The sequence below is a fragment of the Eublepharis macularius genome, chromosome 15 (genome assembly GCF_028583425.1).
Source record: "Eublepharis macularius isolate TG4126 chromosome 15, MPM_Emac_v1.0, whole genome shotgun sequence".
In the NCBI taxonomy this organism is placed as follows: domain Eukaryota; kingdom Metazoa; phylum Chordata; class Lepidosauria; order Squamata; family Eublepharidae; genus Eublepharis; species Eublepharis macularius.
In genome coordinates, this window is record NC_072804.1 from 16482086 (window position 1) to 16502072 (window position 19987).

At 44.0% G+C, this 19987-nt stretch overlaps 1 protein-coding gene across 3 annotated transcripts in view; it reads left to right on the top strand.

Annotated features, from left to right (window-relative positions):
• KCNIP4 (potassium voltage-gated channel interacting protein 4) overlaps positions 1-19987 on the top strand; it is a 408354-nt gene that overhangs the window by 377403 nt on the left and 10964 nt on the right. For all 3 annotated transcript variants that reach the window (XM_054999384.1, XM_054999383.1, XM_054999381.1), the window contains exons 3-5: positions 2319-2388; positions 12136-12206; positions 18294-18401. In XM_054999384.1, the coding sequence (XP_054855359.1) occupies positions 2319-2388; positions 12136-12206; positions 18294-18401 (249 nt within the window). The remainder of the gene's footprint in view (positions 1-2318; positions 2389-12135; positions 12207-18293; positions 18402-19987) is intronic.

Consider the following 19987-nt stretch of genomic DNA (forward strand, 5'->3'; position numbering starts at 1 on the left):
TTTAAGGTGCTCCTGGACATAAATACTGCTCTTCTGTTGCAGACCAACATGGCTACCCCGCCTGCTCAATGCTCAAGAAAGCAGAATTGAGATTCGGTCCCCAGGCTCTTGTGTTTCATAGCACTAGGCAGGATTTTAGAAGGGATTTAAATGAGCGTCTTATCAGGTTACCTGCCTGTAAACTGTGCATTGTACCAAGCCAGAGCCAGCAGATAAGTACACAAATCAAACAATCCAGCTACTAAAGCTCCGCCAACATAAATCTATTAAACTCCATTCTGCAATTGCTACAAGAATGATAAGTGACCGCCCCGCCAGGCCGTTTTATATAACTGCCCCTACAGATTAAAAATGTCATAGAAATTCCCTGGTCTGAGAAGCTTGGAATTATGTGAGCCCTAGAAAAAAGGTATGGGATACAGCTAAAGGCACAAAACATTATCTTATAAAACAGGCAGCTATTACTACAAGACTGTTGCCCGTGTGGCTCAATTTAGAGATTACACCAAACCATGGTCATAGATCCAGAGGAGTTAGCCGTGTTAGTCTGTAGTAGCAAAATCAAAAAGAGTCCAGTAGCACCTTTAAGACTAACCAATTTTATTGTAGCATAAGCTTTCGAGAATCAAGTTCTCTTCGTCAGATGCATAATCTGAACTGGTCAAATACAGATGCAGCTGGCAGGGAGAGCTGTGGTTATCGAAGGCTTATACTACATAGGAATTGGATACTTTCACTGCTACAAATGAATACGGCAAACTGACTGCACACCAAAAGGAGATGTTTACATTTCCAAGCAAAGGAATGTTTTGATTGCCTCCACGCTAATTGCATTCTGTCCCCTTGTGATATATGTCCCCTTCTTTCTCCCCTCTCTCCCCTCCTCTTCTGTATTTGACCAGTTCGGATCATGCATCTGACGAAGAGAACTTGATTCTCGAAAGCTTATGCTACAATAAAATTGGTTAGTCTTAAAGGTGCTACTGGACTCTTTTTGATTTTGCACCAAACCATGGTTTACATTGAACCCGAACTGTATTTTGAACTCTGGGGTGTATGGCAAGCCATCGCTACATGCTTCCATCTTCCACCTGTTCAGTTCTCCTGGTTCTATCCTGCAGGGGTCTCTGGAGTTGGAGCAGTGGCTGTTAATGTGAAGCCCCAGTTGACTTATAATCATGGTTTGCAGTCCCCATCCAGAACTGTGCACAGTATTTTAAGTGTAGCTGCAGTACAGGTTTATAGACTCCCTTCTCAAGTGATTCCAGATGTTGCTTTTTCCTTTTTTATGGTCACAGCACACTTGACTGACAGTGTCCGAGAGCTTTCTGGAGTATGCCACCAAGCTCTTTTTCCTTGCCACTTGCCAGGAAAGTTCCTCGTGGACCACTGACCTGGAGGCCCATTGGCAGCCAGGAGCAAGCCAAGCCGAATAGCCCCAGTGGTGCTGGCACAGTCACTTGGCTCAGCCCCAAGCTGTCTGTGGCAATTAACGCCAAAGCCCTGCTTGTCTACAGGGCTCTGAGCCAATCCTAGGCATTCTGCTCTCAAGAAAGCCCTAGAGGCGGATCAGCCAATCAGCTCCCCTGGAACTTCACTGGTTGCGAGAAGTAGGCTTGCCAGTCTTCTGGTGGGGCACAGAATCCCGTGCCCCCAACCTCTGCCCCTCACCTCTCACCTAGCCAGTAGGGGGACAAAAGATGCGGGAATGTAGTGGTGCGTGTGAAGCGCACTCCCATGTTCTCCAGAGTGCCCCTGTGCACGCACACAACGTGCCAGGAATGATGTTACTCCTGGCACAACGCGGAAGTGATGGATTACACCAGTGGATGATTGAGTGAAAACTGGCCCCCAATTTAGTGTTTGAGAGCCAGTTTGGTACAGTGGAGTTTTCCTGGCGATATGCAAAGTTACTATTTGCCTAACTTGTTGAAGAACATGTGGAGTGAAGGTTATGAGAGCACTGTGGTGTAGTAACCTCCACATTGTAATAGTTTTTGTTTCTCCTAATAGGAGATGAAGAATCAGGCACACAGCTCCCCCTTGCCTCTGCAACAGCAGGCACCCCTTTTACAGGGAACAGATGGGTTATGAGTGTCTGTATATTTTTTTTAAAAAAAAAATTGTAAAAGGGCATCATCGTGCCATTTCCAAACATCTTTATCATTTTGGGCTGGCTGTGGTGGTGGTCTGGTGTTGAGTTTTTTGAACCCACACTTTGGCTTGGATGTTGGGCCAGCCATTTGGTTTTGTAGCCTCACAAATGGAACTTGTTGGTGGGCTTGTGATTCAGCCATGTTCTCTGCAACTTTCTTTAGGAATGTCCCAGTGGGATTGTTAATGAAGAGACCTTCAAAGAGATTTACTCGCAGTTCTTCCCACAGGGAGGTGAGTACTCCGCAGATAATGAGTCTTGTTTGCATGCAGAAACGATTGCTATTGTCGTTACTTGGAAATGGTCTGAATATACTGCGCTTTCCGTGGTCATAGATCCAGAGGAGTTAGCCATGTTAGTCTGTAGTAGCAAAATAGAAAAGAGTCCAGTAGCACCTTTAAGACTAACCAACTTTACTGTAGCATAAGCTTTCGAGAACCACAGCCCTCTTTGTCAGATGCATCATCAGCTGTGATTCTCGGAAGCTTATGCTACAGTAAAATTGGTTAGTCTTAAAGGTGCTACTGGACTCTTTTCTGAATATACTGTTATCATTGATAGACCCTTTTATGCCTCTTTATAAGGGGTACCACTCATCTAGGCCTTTAATTAAGGAGTGAGAATATTACAAGCAACAGCCATTTATAAAAGTACAATGGACAAACCTTTGTTTAAACATACAGCCCCACACTATCTAATTCAGTGAGACAGTCTCACTTTTCTTGAGTTCCAAAGGCTGAAACAAGCAGGCCAGGTTTTACAGTTTTGAAAGATGCTAGCTAGAATGACTGTCTTGCTTTTCTGATCCTAGTATGGATTTTGAAAAACAATATATATCATCCATTTCTTTCAAAGCAGCAAGTCACATGTGGACTTTACTCTAAAGCAGCCTCTCCCTTCTGTAAGCATAGAGCCAAATCCTGCTAACAAGAGACATCCTGGAAAAAAGTGTGCATGTTGTGTTTGTGTGTAAGAGCTGGGAATTACACGTGTTGTTCTATTCACACAAAAGGGCAAGCACATATATCATGCTTTCCCAGTACGCTGGCCAAGAAGAGTGCCAAAATCATAATGCCAGAAGGGGCTTTTCTCTAATGTTATATTAAAATTTGTGTCACATTACGGAATCCCTGAATGAGGGGGAGGGCATACCAGTTTGATCATGAAATTCAGTCTAATAAGATTTCATAGTCAATCCTGGTCAGGGCTTTTTTTCAGGGCGAACGCGGTGGAACAGAGTTCCGGAACCTCTTGAAAATGGTCACATGGCTGGTGGCCCCGCCCCCTGATCTCCAGACAGAGGGGAGTTTAGATTGCCCTATGCGCCAGCGGCGCGGAGGGCAAATCTAAACTCTCCTCTGTCTGGAGATCGGGGTGGGGGGCACCAGCCATGTGACCTTTTTTTCTGAGGGCAACCCACTGAGTTCCACCACCTCTTTTCCCAGAAAAAAAGCCCTGATCCTGGTAGACATTTTGCCCGTGTTAACAGCATTGCTCTGACTCAAACAAAGTATAAAAAAGGAAATGGTCCACAACAAAAGGGCTTTATGTATGCAGCTTTGTTATTCCTTTTGCATTACCTAGGAAACAAGCTTGTTACTAAGCTCTCTTTGAGCTAAACTACACAAGAGTCCCGACACATGTCAGGTTCTTGCAAGTTTACCCAGGAAATGTAGATTCCCTTCCCCTGAGCTCCTGGAGCGGATCTGCTCAGGTTTTCTTCCAGGAGCTTTAGGGTGGGGCCCAACTACACTTCCCAAGTAAACTTGCAAGAACACAACACATGTCGGGCATCTTGTGTAGTTTAGTAGCTCTCAATCACTATACTCGCAAAGAGCCTTGGCCAACCAGTTCCAGCCTTCTGAGAAAATAGAAAATTCTTATTTTATCAGTTGGGAGAATAAACATCGGAACTTTGATGAAAGAGACTTCCCAATCTACTGCCACTTGCGTTCAGATCAGGCAACCAAGGGGCACTGCAGATTAATTTCATGCCAGCTCCACCTGGGGCTCTGTATTTGCTGTTGTGAATTCTTTCGTAAGCATTCTGCTGTGGGGTTGGAATGACCTTGGAGTCTGTTTAATTGTGTGGTCAGTGCCTAAGCACCGGTGCAAATGAGTGACCTCTGTGGGTTTTCTTTGTTTTGCTCCACTTGCTGCTTTTCTTCTCTGCAATGTTGGAGCTTTTCTCTAGAACTGGATAATTTGAGGCTATTATACTTTCGGTATTGTGTGACTAGGCAGCCCCTCCATGGCATTCTTTTACTCCCCCTCTCACTACTGAATCTTATTTAAGCCCAGTGATAGTGCTACATAAAGTGTTTGTTTTGGGTTGGTACTGTTCAATCTGTACATTAAAGCATTTCATATTTAAAAACAGTCTGCTGGGTCAGACGACAGCATCCCTTTATTCCAGCAGTCTTTTTCCAGCCATGGACTTTCTGTCTCCTCCCAGTGTGTACTTTCCAGCAGCTGATATTTAGAGCTAAACTGCCTCTGAGGCTGGAGGTTCTATTTAGCTATTAGAGCTAACAAGTGGGGGACCCACAAGGAGTTGCTGGGGGGAATCTCATTTTCCCCTCCCCCATCATTTCCTATTACTCTTCCTTGCCCCTACAGCATCCCCCCCTTTCCTGCTTCCTTCTCTCCTTCCCACCATCCTTTGTATGCCCTTTGTCTTCATCTTTTCCTCTCTCTGCCTCTGGAAGCCTCTCCTCTATGTCCCAGTTGCCTGGTGCCAGCTCAGCTGGGCCCAGTTGCATGGTGGGGGAACCTGGGTACTTCACTTTCCCCTGTATCGCTTTCCCTGCACTATTTCCTCTTTCCCTCCTCCTGGCAGCCTCCATATGCTCACCTTTCCTTAAGTCCTTCTCTCCTTCAAACTCCCTAAACAGCTGACCTTTTGTCTGCCCATATCTTCATCTATATTTATTAATTTATTGTATTTATATACTGCCTTTCTCCTATGGAAACCTAAAGCAATTTACACAATTATCCTTGGCTCTATATTATCCTCACAACAACCCTGAGAGGTAGATTAGGCTGTGTGTGTGTGACTGGATCAAAGTCGCCCAGTGAGCTCCTACAGCATAGTAGTGATTCGAATATGGGTCTTCCACATCCTATTCTGAAACGCAAACTGAAACCTCTACAGTACACTGGCTTTGGGTGGGGTGGGGGGATGCTGAAGAATACCACTAATCTGGTATAGAGTTGCCTAGTGGTTGCTGCTGGGCCTGGCCCCCATAAGTCCTCCCTCGAAGGCCAGCCCTGGAAAGGGGAGTTGTTCCCGCCCTCATCTTTTCCTGACAGAAACCAAGCTTGGAATACCGGCTAATGGTTGCCTAGCAACAGCCACTTAGGGCATCTGGTTAAAGCTACAGGCACTCCTTTTATTATTTTGGGGTTGATGTTTTTTAGATTTCAGAATTTTTGCAAAACTGGGGCATTTTTCAGGTGTATCGGAAGATCTGTCTTGTCCGTTCATACCTCAGGGCCACTTGGCTATTAGTATATAAAATAATTGCAGCATTCATAAACTCATTCTCTATGATGGTTGTTGTGGATTTTCCGGGCTGTATTGCCGTGGTCTTGGCATTGTAGTTCCTGACGTTTCGCCAGCAGCTGTGACTGGTATCTTCAGAGGTGTAGCACCGAAAGACAGTTTGACACTGAGAGATCTCCGTCTTTTGGTGCTACACCTCTGAAGATGCCAGCCACAGCTGCTGGCGAAACGTCAGGAACTACAATGCCAAGACCACGGCAATACAGCCCGGAAAATCCACAACAACCATCGTTCTCCGGCCGTGAAAGCCTTCGACAATATATCATTCTCTATGAATTTGTCTCAAAGCTACCTCAGTTAGAAGCCACCCCCAAATCTTGACCAAGAAGATGTGGAGGGTAGCTTTGTTAGTATCCAAGCCACAAACAATAATAGTTCTCCTCTCCTGTGTCTATTTCTAGGCCCTCCACTACACGAAAGATGTAGACAGACTGGAAGGGGTTCAGAGAAGGGTAACAGAGACACTCAGGAATGCCAGTCCTGTGAAGAAAAATCAAATAAATGGAAGTTTTAGCCAGGAGGACAGAAGACTGAAAGGAGAGCAAGACTAGATCTAATTGGCTTAAGTTAGAGGACAGTAGGTTTTGGTTGAACATTAGGAAACATTTCCTAAGTGCTTCAGCCATTGGTGAACACCGGATGTGCTGGCCTTTCCCCTCGGGGTGGGGGGTCAAGTAGAAGTTGGACAGCCATCTCTTGGGAATGCTCTGGGTTTCTTGCACTGAGCAGACAATTGGGCTAGCTGACGGTAAGATCCCTTCCTGTTCTAGGACATAATGTGGAGGGGGAGAAGTCACTGGCAGCTGTCCCATATTTCTTGTAACACCGTAGTTCTGTCCTTAACCTCTTAGGCTCTTTGCATTACATCCATTGGCCTGGCCTGCTTAAATATGTGGCAGCTGTGACAATGCTAATGAGAACTGACTGAGCTGCTGGATCCTTTTGGTTATCTGGTCTGAGTCTCCAAGACAGTCTGTTCAATGTGTGTGTGTCACACCTGTCAGAATGTTAATGCATCCTAAGAGTTACAATTGCCAAGTGCTGAAGACAAGACATATTTCATTAGGAAACCAAACTCTCTCTGTGCTGATTTATATTGCACACTCAGTGGGAGAGAAATCACATTAAGTGGATCAAATTAAAAGCTTAAGGGCATCACCTTTCATTTTATGTTTGGTTGCAGTTGTCTTCACTGCCTAGGATATTTTATAGTGCAAAGAGGACAAAAATCATAAGAATCATCTGAAATTTGCACATTTAAAAAAATCAGACCTGGTAATGCTGGTCATCTTCCCTATTGATATTTACTGAGTACAGTTTAAAATGTTGATCCTTTGTTCAAAAATAGCATCAGAGAAGGAAGGCCTTTGAATGCATTTCTAATCCAATACACACCACCACCACTAGCATCAAGTATAATGAAATAGGGATGTCCAATCCGGATCTGGGATTCAGGGGGGAAAAGCCACATTTTTGCCGATCTGGCTAAATCCGACTTTCCCAAATTAAACCAGTGAATCCCAGATCTGATCCGGGAAACTGGATCTAGACCCTGGAATAAATCCAGGTAAATCCAGATAAATCCTGGAAATGTGACTTCATCATCTGGCTGACTCCTTCCTGGGCTTTTACTTTTTTTCCTAGGAGGAGGAGTATAGAGGGGGGAGTGAGGCACAGTGATGAGGGAGGGTGTTACCAGAACTGCTCTTTTATTATAATGGGGAATTAGCTGCAGCAGTCTGTAACTTAATATTAAGCGCGGATCATAACCTATGTATACGGAGGTCCCGATCCCAGACACTCTAGTGAAAAAGAGGCAGACAACAAATAAGTTCCAAACACGTGTATTTAGTGTGGCGTAAGCCTAACTTGCACAATCATACAAGGAACACACAAGACCTAGGAAAATACAGAGTAGGAAATACAGAGACGTTCGCATTAGCTGGTTCCCAACGATGATAGGGGGAATACTCACTTATCCTGGAGCGAAGCAGAGACACAGCAGCGAGGGTAGTGGTCCAATGCCAGCACTGGAACCACAGACGGACAGCAAGGAAGTCTGGATAGGATGGCACGCGCACCATGCGGTCTGAGAGGCCGGCTTAAATACCCCAAAACGTACCCTGGGGCTGGTGCTGTACTTGGTGGTTCTCACGGATTAAGACAAAGGGTCTAATGGGCTACTGAATGGCTTAGATGGGCCACTTTGGTAATCAGATTGTGATAAGTGACACCTCAGGAAGAGGGGACAAAAGAGGGAGGGGGAAATTCAAGTGGGCTGAAAGGATGTTCCAGCGGACAGGGCTTGTCCTGATGTCATCAGCTCTGGAATGCGGAGGTTTCTTTGAGATGCATTCTCTAAGTGCTTGGGATGGTCGGCACTTAGTTCTTCTCCGGGGCGGCTCCTAAGATATGCAGAGCGGGGCGAGGGGCTCTCGCTGCGGACGTGGTGTGCCCGCTTCGCCGAAATGGCTTCCCAAAGCAGTCTTTTCCCCAGGGTCTTCTGGCTGCCTAAGAACATGGATGCCGGCTGGGCATAGCTGGGGCTGGATAGCAGGCTGCCCGGTAGCGAGGGCAAGCTCGGGGACCGGCCCGCGGGAGGCTCCAGGCGGGAACTGACCAGGGAGCGCCTAGCCAGGCTCGCTGGAGGTTTCCCCGGCAGGCGCCCGGCTGCTAGCAGCGGCTTGGGCCCATATGAGGCAGGCTTCCATGGAGGCAGGGGGAACAACACTTTAAAACGCAGTCCAAGGCAGGGAACAGGCACGGTCCGTGGCAGATGGCAATGCAGGCACGGGGCATACTTGTAACACAGTCCAAACACACACTAGGAAGTCCAGATACAGGTCAGGGCAGGGCTGCCCAGAAAGAGAGTCCTTTGTGCAGTTACCCAAACATGGAGTCAGTAAACTACACAGTCTATTACAGCAGCAGGGTAATTGACACGCAGGCAGGAAACTGACACGTGTATCAGAACACACACGTGCAAAGCAGTCTTGGTGCAGCAGTGAGACAGTAATGCAGGAAACTTTAACACAGTTCATGGCAGGCCTTAAAGCAGGGGAGGGGGCCTACTTGGCAACAAGGGGGAGTGAGGCAAGGAGGGGGAGTGAGTGGCCAATCCATGCAGGAGCTCTCCTTGTCTTCCTGGCTTCTACGAGTGACACTGGTTCAGTTGGGTTAAGTTGCAAGTGTCCCTTTCTTCAGTTTGGTTTGCGTGGAAGTCTCTGTTTTGATATGATTCTGTGGTTTAATGTTGATCCCCTTGATTTGCTTTGGTTCTGGGGGGATTCTATCCATTCTCTTGCTTCAGTTTGCTCCTGTTGGACTTCCTCTTGCATTCTGGAGTGTGTCTTTGGCCACTGGCAGCCTTGCCTTGCCCTGTGTGTTTCTGCCCAAGAGCCTGCTTGGAAATGTTTCTCCTGTAGGAAACAATGGAGAGTGACTGGTAGCACCTTATTCAGAGTTGCATAGAATTGGACCTGGGATCCAATCTTGGTGAGACTTGGGTAGTCTTTAGAGGACAGTCAGGACTCAGAGGAGGTTTCCTGCAAATTCGGTGGAGTTTTCTTGAAAAATGCCCCTCAGACCCCTGGATAGTCCACATAGTTTTCCCCATTGGGAATAATGGCTGAATAAATCTGGGATTCTGTGAATTGTCTTAAATGGGTTAGAGAATCTTTCCTGGATTTCAGGAATCCTGGATTTTTGGGGTATCTCTGAAACCCAGATCTGGATTCCCCTCCCCTTATTTGGCGCACACCCCTACAAGGAAATAGCAATATACAGTAAATGAACTTGCTGTAGCCAGCTAGACAAATATTCTCAACGAGTATAAAACTCATTGAGAAATAGGCTCAAATGAGTATAAAACTATAATAAACTTGAGGTCCTCTATTTGGGGCGCCATATAGAGAAAACATGGATGTTGATATCTCCCTTGCTGTCTCTGAATCTCACATGATTATCCAAGATGGGAGACCAGTATCTCTAGTCTGTTCATGGACTGAAGTTGTCAAAAATAAAATGGCTGTATGTGACTAGTATGCAGGCAAGAAGAATGTATCCCTTTGTTTACTCCATTGCTTTTGCCTTTGCATTTAAACTGTCATGTCTGCACAAGTGAACTTTTGGACCTCACTGAAACTTCCTTTTATAAAGTGCATTTCAAACGCTATGCATTTATACATAATTCCTAAGGAAGAGGATTTGGTGCAATCTCTGTAAACTTTAGGACTTTTACTGACAAAATGACCATTGCTATGTGAATCAATGATAAATAAATTGATGCATGCATAGACCTCTTGCATGGATTTATTCCATTTATTCCAGCGACAGGCTTTGATTTGTGTGTGCTGTGCATTCAGTTGCCAATATGGAAAGGGAAACTTTCATGGAAATGAATGAAATATTTTTGTGAGGAAAGATTGCTGTGTGCATCCTTGGGTATTTTTCATACCCATAAAAATTGTGAGGTAATATTTTTCACCAACCACCATATAGGTAATGTCATTCTAACAACACTTTTGTGAGAGGAAGTCCAATTGAGAAGACTTGACTAGGATTCTCAGTAGACTTGCTTAGGATTTCACTGCGAGTCACCATTTGTTTGTTTTGCTGCTAGGTCCTGTCCACCAGAGACAGGACAGGCAGAAAGTGATGGATTTCAGATTCCAGCATCTCGGTGTCCGTGTGTTTGAGCCACAACGCCACAGAAAGCCTTCTGGTACCCCATCCACTTAAGTCATTTCTCTATGCTTTGTGTCTTTTTATTCTGATAACTTATGAGTTTTTAAAATTTGGTTGTTAATAATGTTAGCTGTATTGGGTATCTTAAAGACAGAAAAGTGGAGTGGCAATGGTCATGATCTGGCTGTGCCAGGAAGGCCTAGGAAGGCCTCAGAAGCCTGTTAGTAGTGGGAGTAGGCCTGCCTACAATTCCCAGGAGCCCTTGGGTCATTTGGCACCCTTTTGGGCCAATCAGAACACAGGGGGCTGGTGCTGTATATGTCTGGGAGGAAAAACGCCTGGGTTCTTCCTCCCAGGGAGCAGGCCAGAGGAGGTTTCTCTAGGGGGAGAGGCCCTCATCAAGGTAGGGTGAGAAGGCAGGCCTGGCAGACAGAGGGACCGGGAGTTCAATCACGCTGGGGCCTTTGGTTTATTTTGCTTTCACCCATCTGTTGTTGCTAATGCGCCTTGTTTGCTTGTTTGATATTAACTGACCTCCTTGTAAATAAACTCTTTTGTTTGTTGTTACTCTGCTGGGTCCTCATGCGTCTTTACTGGCCAAGCTGTGGAGATCAGAAGGGTTGGGGGGGCGTACTCTGGACCTTCCCAAGGGACCCTAAATCCCAGAGTGGTGGCAGTATAAGGTGGCCCACCCCACCTGAGGCATGACAGTGATGTTTCAACACATCTCTAATATATAAAAGCAAGCTGTGTTGCCAATGACTCACTTTTTATCCCCACACAGAAGCACTCTGTGGGTATAAGAAGTGAGTCATTGGCAACACAGCTTGCCTTCTGGCCTCCTTAGGGCCTCTGGAGGTGGTGAGAAGGCCTGGTGTGGCAGCAAGGCTCTCCAGAGACTCTGAGGGAGCCACAATAGTCGGAAGGCCTTGTGTGGCAGTTCGGCAGGAAGGTCTAGCACAGTGGCTCAGCCCTCCAGAGGCTATTTTCTAGAGCCCTTTGTTTACAATGGGCTTGGTTGCTAGTGAGCCCATTGTTTAAAACAGGCTTGGTTGCTGGTAAATAAATAAAAGACCTCAACTCTAACTAATGTGAGATTATACTACATGAAATAACAAAGGAGAATAGTTGTTTAGGTAACTTGGTCAATTCAGCAAATGTTTATAGCTACTTTTTTGCAAAACAGAAGAGAATAATTAATGAGAGGAACAAGAAATAATAAAATTAGTTTAATATTTCATGCTCATCCACTGTATCTATGGATCAGGAACAGTGCCTCATCAGCAGTATTTATTCCTCATACAACACTGTCTACTAAGGTCAAGAGGAGCTAACCCCGAGTCAGCATGCACAGAACTGCATCCATGGTTATTTATCTTCATATCAAAGAAATTGAGAAACCTTCTGTTTTTACAGTGTTTTTACATACTCGTTCACACTTTTCCTTCCCTGTAACTATACATAGGCTCAGGTTTGTAACTTATTAAAAGGAATGCTTATGGTTAATTGATTAATACATCCTCCTAGTGAAACCTGTGCAGGACTAGCAGTTACCAAGTAATGAAAACAGCAGAGAGAGAGAAACCTTCTGGACTGTGTAAAGGGTAGCGGGGAGGGGAGAGATGCAAAGCAAAGATTCTTATTACAAGAAGAGGGGGATAACAAGTAGAGATGTGTTCTTATTTTCTTCTGTGGGATATATTTAATAATTCTTATCCTTGTTTTACAGATTCCACAACATACGCACATTTTCTGTTCAATGCATTTGACACGGATCACAACGGATGTGTGAGTTTTGAGGTAAGGTCAGGTTTTACTTTCTAGTCATTATTGGTCCAAGATTATGATTTAGACAGTCAGTAAGTGCTTAATACAGGCCAATATAGGAGCAATAATTGCTGTTACAGTTATTAGGTTCCAGTTCAGCCAGATGTTTAAAATCCTTTTCATTGAACTCGTGCTTGGAACTCTCCTATTTAAAGTAATGGGACTTAAAAGTGGTTCATTTTCACTGAACCACTATAGCACATTCTCAAAAACCAACTGATCTATCAATCAATTTATTTATCAGATTTTGATACTTTCCTTTCTCCAAGGAGGAATTCTGTGACATGGACCTGTATTATTTCCTCCATGATATCAAGGGTCTAAGTACACAGAACACATTCAAACCTTTAACAAACCACTTGGTGTGTTGGGGTGGTGGTGGCTGGAATAAGGGCAGAAGTGTTTGGAACACTGTGCCCTGGAGGCAAGAATGAAAATGCAGCTCTTATTGCAGCTGTTAGGATTCAGCCCGCAGATCCAAAAACATCTGGCAGTGGAATGCAATGCTTTCAAAGTAGTAGGATAGCCTAGGTGAGTCTGATCTCGTCAGATCTCAGAAGCTAAGCGGGGTGGGCCTTGGTTAGTAATTGGATTGGAGAACTCCAATGAATACCAGGGTTGTAGAGATAGGCAATGGCAAACCACCTCTGGTAGTCTCTTGCCATGAAAACCCCACTAGGGGTCACCATAAGTCAGCTCTGACTTGAGGGCACTCTCTACCACCAGTACTAAGAGGAACAGGATCAAAATTCAGCTTTATTTCAGAATTTTGTTATTCCATAGAAAAATTACTTTGGCCTCTCTCTGAAGTAGAGAGTTTCTATTTAAATGTTGTAGTTTTTTTAAAAAAGTATTTTTAAATTACGTGTGCTTCTTAAATTATGCGCACTTTTTAACAAAAAGTCTTTTTAATCTATGCATTTCCTCACAAAATCTTGTCAATTGCACTGGGGTGTTCTGTCTCTTTGTAATTTGGTGTTGCATTGTTAGCTGCCTTTGAGCCTGAGGAGATAAGGTGGGATATAAATATTTTAATTTAAGGTGGGGAGACCCTCAGGTTAGTAATGGGAGGCACATCGAATGGGCCAGCCACTTGCCCCGCCTTCACCTCCTTTTGGATCTTAATCGCCACCACGCCCAGGATGTCCCGAGCTGACTTCAAGTTGGGAGCATCTGTGGCGACCCATGGACCCACATAAGGTATCTTGAAACCTTCCATGAACCCCTCCCAGAGCATAGCGGCGTACACCCGGTTGGTGTAGCACAGCAGCCAGGGCCGCAGCGTGGCTGGGAAGACCGGCATCCGGGCAAGAGAACGCCAGCCCCCTAGGCCGTCTGCCTCACTTCTTCCCGGGACCTGCGGCGCCGCCATGGCTGCCTGCTGCTGCTGCCCGGCTCCCATCATCTCCTTTGGTTCCGTTCCCCGCTGCCCCCCCTTGAAAGGGCCGCTGTGCTCCGGTGCCCCTGGGGCAATCTCACCGTGGATGGCGGCCATGGCAGTCCTCACATACATGGTCAAAGCGGCACCTCGTCTTACGGCAGCCCCCTACATTGAATTCCCAGCATGGCTGTCTAGTGGCGTGTCACCTGAACCCCAAACCCTCGTCCCAGGGGCCCTGCTATTAACCGCCCGTAACCAGCCCATGCTACAATAGTCAGAACCCAGAAAGTTACCTGGGTGGGGGGGAGGACACATGGGATTTGTGCCATATGTCGTTGAATGCTTGATTTCCTTCATGCCATATCACAAATTGCTTTTGAAAGTCCTCTGAATTTCAGAATTGGTTTGTCATCTGGGGCGCAGGGGAAGCAGATCTTGTGTTTCCAGAAACAGACCCTTGAGAGTCATAAAACTCCCCTTATGGGTCTTTGAATCCTGGCCACTGTGTCTTTACTTCTGGAAATGAAAGCAAAGATACTCCAGGAAACATTTTCCACCTTCTTGAAGCCTACTGTTTGCTTAAACATTGCTTAAGAATTTCAGAAGTTCATGTCCCATTCCAAGAAATGAAATTTAATTTTTTCCCAATGACTTTAATGTGATTATAGAATTCCTTTAAAATCTGGTTGGGGTTTGCAATGCTTGGATTCCCCTTTTGTGACAGTTCTATAAACTCTAAACCATCTGGGCTGCTGAAAATTTGTACCTGGGTCCAGCATATCTGCGGGTTCCTCCATCACAGCTTCCATCTTCCAACCCTGTTGTGGTCACCTCCCCCTCAAATGCAGCTCCTTTCTCCAGCTGCTCTTTGATTGTGATTTAATGGAGGGAGCAGAGTGTCAGTGCGCTGCTTGCCCCTTAACACTGTTGGCAGATCTAAAAGGAGCTCCTCCTAGCGCTCTTAACTTCAGGGAATAATAAATGGTCTCAGGAGCCCCTGCAGTGTTGCCTTGTTCCTATGGAGAAGGATTCAACAAGAAGGCAGCACAACACAATTTTCTTGTGTTCTGCGTCATCCACTGCTGTCAGGTCAATTGGGGAATGTATGGTTGACACAGTGTCTCCCATGGGGAATGATCCTGCAGCCAGGATGTGAGTCTCAGCATGGAACTACACAAGACGCACAGGCACATGTTGGATCCTGCAAGGATCCCTGGGAAATGTAGTCTTAAAAAAAAACAACCAGCCTCTCAATGTTATTTTCAACCAGGGAGAATCGTAATTGGAGGGACTTTCTCTCACACACACTTTCTCTTTCTCTCTTTCAAAAATCCTCTGGGAGCTTGGGATGGGGGTGGGGGGTGGGGAATGACATAACAAGTGACAGGAAAAAGGCTGAGGTGTTTTGTAAGCGAGAACAAAACCCAGTCCTTCCCATTCTTCTTCTCTCAGCAAGGAATCACAGCACGGATTCCCCCCTCCCCACCCCATCTCTGAGCTCCTGAAGGAAAACCAAAGCCAGTGGATTTTTGAAAGAGAGAATCTCTCCAGTCGAGCAGCTGTTTTTTGTAAGGAAATCCACTCAGCTCAGTTTTTCTCCAGAAGCTTGGAGGGGGTGGGGGGAGGTAGAACTACTGCTCCCACAGAAGTCTGCGCGACCCAACCCGTGCTCTTCACACGCAGTTCGTCTCATGTGTTTCCACTCTCAGTGGGGGACCAACCGAGGCAACCTCTGCTGCCAGCCTGGAAGGACTATAAGCTCCCACTGCAATCAGTGAGGCTGACTTGACGTCATCGCATATCCTTGCCTCCCCTACTATCAGGAAGAGACAGTGCCAGTATACAGACTGACAGGAAATTAAGGGAACTCGCAGATGCTTCCAAAGGGCGTGTTTAATTTCTGCAAAAGAGCTGCTGAGATCTTTTAACTGAGTTCTGTAACTAACTACTGTTTGCTGTAAGATACAAAACATAATGTTGCCCAATTTCGGTGATTTTCTGATCACCTTCCTCTTACCTGGGAAAAATCTTTTTTCATGCTACTAAATTAATAGAGTTTATTGCTCACAGGTAAGTTCAAAAATGCAGAGGAAAGTGAACCTACCATCTCACTCAAGGTCACATATATGAGTTATGTGTAAATAAGGATTAGCCTATCACAGATCTTTCCCATGATAAAGTATCTGAGATCTGTGAGGGAGGGATGAAGAGAAAAGAGGATTTGCTGCCAGAACAACAAATATTGTTTTCCCCCCTTGTTGATTGCAAAGGTTTGCTGCTGGAAATACGGCACCTTTGTTAGTACAATATTCATCAGATATTTATTTTCTTAATTGGAACAAGCTATTTGAACATCAGTACTCGTTTAAAGAAAATTTGCAAAACACAAAAGTTGGCTCTGATGCTTTTATGTATTCACTTAATTGGAATGTTCTCCTAATTACTGTGTTTGCTAGACTGGATGGCATCTGTTGGGGTCCTCTAATACAGTTTTCTTGCCATTCAAGTGTAACTATTATATAAAATTAGAATGAGACAGGATCCAGCTTTCATTTAAGATCTCTAGTTATAATTCCCACAGAAATAAAACTCATAAGTTGTGGGGAAAGGAATATGGAAGCGGGAGGAGAATGTCAAATTCTTATTTGACAGCTCGGTCGATCTGCTTTGTAAAGAATAGTCCTGAATGTTATCAACATTGAACGTTTTAGTTCTAACCTATAAAGCCCTTAGAGGACTGGGACCAGCATATCTGTGGGACCGCCTCTCCCCATATGTTTGCCGGAGGGTGCTTTGATCATCTGATGAAAATCTCCTGGTGGCCCCGGGGAGGCTCACCTGGCCTAGACAGCATGTACTGACTCAAACGGTGCAATTGGCCTTGAGTTTCAGTGAGAAAGGCAGACAATAAATTAAGTGTGTCTATATCTTTATGTATATTGATAGATCGGTAGATCGATATTGCTGTCAAGTCACAGGTGACTTACGGCAACTCTAGGGTTTTCAAAGCAAGAAATGTTCTGAGGTGGTTTACCATTGCCTACCTTACTGTAGCAACCCTGGAATTTCTTGGTCTGAGTAGTAACCAGGATTGACCTTGCTTAGATTCTCAGATCTGATGAGATCAAGCTAGCCTGGGGCTATAGGGATTACTTATTTACCCATAGTAGATTTATATTGCAACGTTAAGAATGTTTGCCCTGACCTGGATAGCCCAGGTGAGCCTGATCTTGTCAGATCTCAGAAAATAAGCAGGGTCGGCCTTGGTTAGTAATTGGATGGGAGGTCTCCAGTGAAGACCAGGATTGTGGAGGCAGATGATGGAAAACCAACTCTGTTAGTCTCTTGCCATGAAAACCCCGCCAGGGGTCACCATAAGTCAGCTAGAACTTGAGGGCACTCTCTGCCTCCAAGAAGGTTTACTCAGAATTACATTCTAAGTGATATCAAAGGCTTGTTGGCTTTCAAGCTCAGTCTTAAAGGGTCCCTTGGCAGTACATTATCAAAACATTTTCATTTGAAGGCTGGTGTTTCTTTCTTCTTTGTCTTCTTCTTCTTCTCCTGGAGCAATCATGTTCAATAAAAATTGTGCCCAAAGGCTTGATTACACAACTAGTCATTAAGAGGGTACCAAACCCTTGACTTTGTTTCAGCTTTGGAACAATATTATGGGATGTAAGCATTAATTAGAAGATGGAGGAAAGTGAAAGCAAGAAACTGAAACCAGTTAAAGAACAATCCCCACTTCTTCCTCCTTTTCACGCTTCCTTCTATATTCTCATTAAGTTAAAATTACCCTTTCCAAATCTGATTGTAATTCAATGAAGAACATTGATTGGGTGTCAAGATCTGAGGAAGAGGGATTGATAAAATCATCAAAATAATATTCTCTTTACTTAGTACTTTTGAAGTAATTTACCTCTTGTTAATATTCAATATAATCTTCAGGAATATACTAATAATGAGCAACTGTCGCTGATTCTCTTTATTTGTATTAATTTATTTAATTAAAATATTTAACTATTGTAGCTGGCCACTCCCCGCCCAAATTAACAGCCACTAGAAAAACCAGCCAGTGGAATGTCAGCTATGAACAGAACGCTGAGCTTGTAACAAGTTTGACATTTTTAAAGTTTATGCTTGTAGGGGCCTAAAGTCATTTACACTAGAGTAGTTCCATTGGTTTCAAAGATAAATTAAAAGACAATGGTTTATACAAAGAAAAGTTTTGCTATAATCCAGTCAAAGTTAAGCACTTGATAAAGGTCTCTTGATACCAATGTACATTATCCAACCAAAGTTTACCACCATTAACTGATGTCTACCAAAGAGTAACTATCTCCCTTAGAAATCGCTGGGCCTTAAAAGTGCCTGATGTTCATTGGACTGTCTTATTTATTTATTTATTTGATGTCATTTATAGTCCACCTTTCTCACTGAGACTCAAGGCAGATTACACAGTGTGAGAGCAGTGTTTTGTTCCTTCCAGTTCCAAATGGAGAAGGTGAAATTACCCTTCAATGACAACAAAAGGGTGTTTTGCTCATCGGTGTTCTTCATTTTTCCATTTTGTTTTTTTCCACAGCTTTAAAATGGATGTTATTGTTCTGAAGTCACTGCAAAAAAGCACACCCCTCTGGGGGGAAAGACCCCTAAACCCTCCCTTGTCTTTCTTTCAGGATTTTGTTATGGGATTGTCAATTTTGCTCCGGGGGACAGTGCAAGAAAAGCTTAACTGGGCTTTTAATTTATATGACATAAATAAGGATGGTTATATAACAAAAGAGGTAAGTAGTCCCTTTCGCTCACTGTCATTTGAAATCTGTCACTGAGCCCACCTGCCAGGGAAGTGTCCGGCTTGCTCCCCAGAGACATTTTGTCACCCATAAGCAGCTCCACCCGACACTCGCTCAGGATTCTTAACATGGCTAACCTACCCCATCCCGTCAAGCACAATTGCATGATGCCTCAATGGCACTCTGGAAAATAGTTATCACAGTACTTTGTCCACTTACATTAATTATATACCATGTATTATATAGCATAATAATACTATAATAAATCATGTGCCTTGTGGTTCTCAAGAAAGTATAGATTAAAAAAAACACTAATGTTTTGCACTTAATATATTAATTTGGATTTAATTTCTGCTTTCTAATATGGGTTGTTTTAATATTTGTTATTGTGAGTTTAATTGCAACCCTCTGAGAAAAAAAAGGGGAGCAAATACTTGCTGCATGTTAATTTAGGCCACCTCTGGTAAATCACAAACTCTACAATCAAGTGTTAAGGGGTTCCTCTATATTGATCTTTATGGATCCATATAGAGGAAAAGATTTCAAAGAAGTGGTGGAAATTGATAAATTACTTTGCATGGAACAAGAAGAAACCAGGAATAAGATTTAAAATATTACAAGATGAAAAAAGATCAGGTAGGTTGGTGGTACCAAACATCAAGCGGCTGCTTTAGTTTGGATATCAGATTGAATCATAAATCCAAACAGAAGACATATAAAGCAGGAGACAGTAGGTACCAAGGAAGGAATTCACAACTACTTATGGATTAAGAAATTATTAAAAACTATTCAAAAGCAAGATGGTACCCATATTTTGAGGGGTGGACTATTAAGAATATGGTTCCAAAGCAGAAACAGAGTAAGTCCACCCATTCTAATATTGCTTCTAAAAGACACAGGAGAGTTGTTGGGGAATCACATGTCCCTCTTTGTGCTATCCATGAGGTGATGGTGGAGAGTGCCCTCAAGTCATAGCTGACTTATGGCAACCCCTGGCAGTATCTACTTAAAAATGTCCTCGGTCCAGTGAAAGAGAAAGCCTGGGATGCAGAAAATAGCCAGCAGCTGATAGTGTTGATTACTACCACTTGATTTAACCACGTAGCAGATAACTCGTAATCATGTTGCCAATTGCATTCAGGAACATTTTCAGTGCTAGGATAATAGGGCTTCTATTCACCAACACTAAATCTATCAATCACATTTTTATTCTGTTTTTCTCAAGCTCAGGGTGAGGGCGCTCAGAGATTCTCCATTCCACCCCTGAAACAGGCTAGTCTAAGAGAAAAAAACCCAACAGGATACACAGTGCAATGCTAGCAAAATAACCCACTGTGAAAACAGGCTAATTAGAAACAAGGTTTAACCAAAATGTTTTATACAAGGTCTCCTACATAAGCAAACAAATAACAATTTAAATACAAATGAACCAATTATTACAATTAAATATAAAGTCTTCTATATCCAATAAACAATAGCTACATACACACAATAATAAGGTCTATATAGATTTTAGGCAAATAATGTGCAAATTCCAACTTCAGCATTACTGCCTTCAATCTTGTACTTCTGTAGTT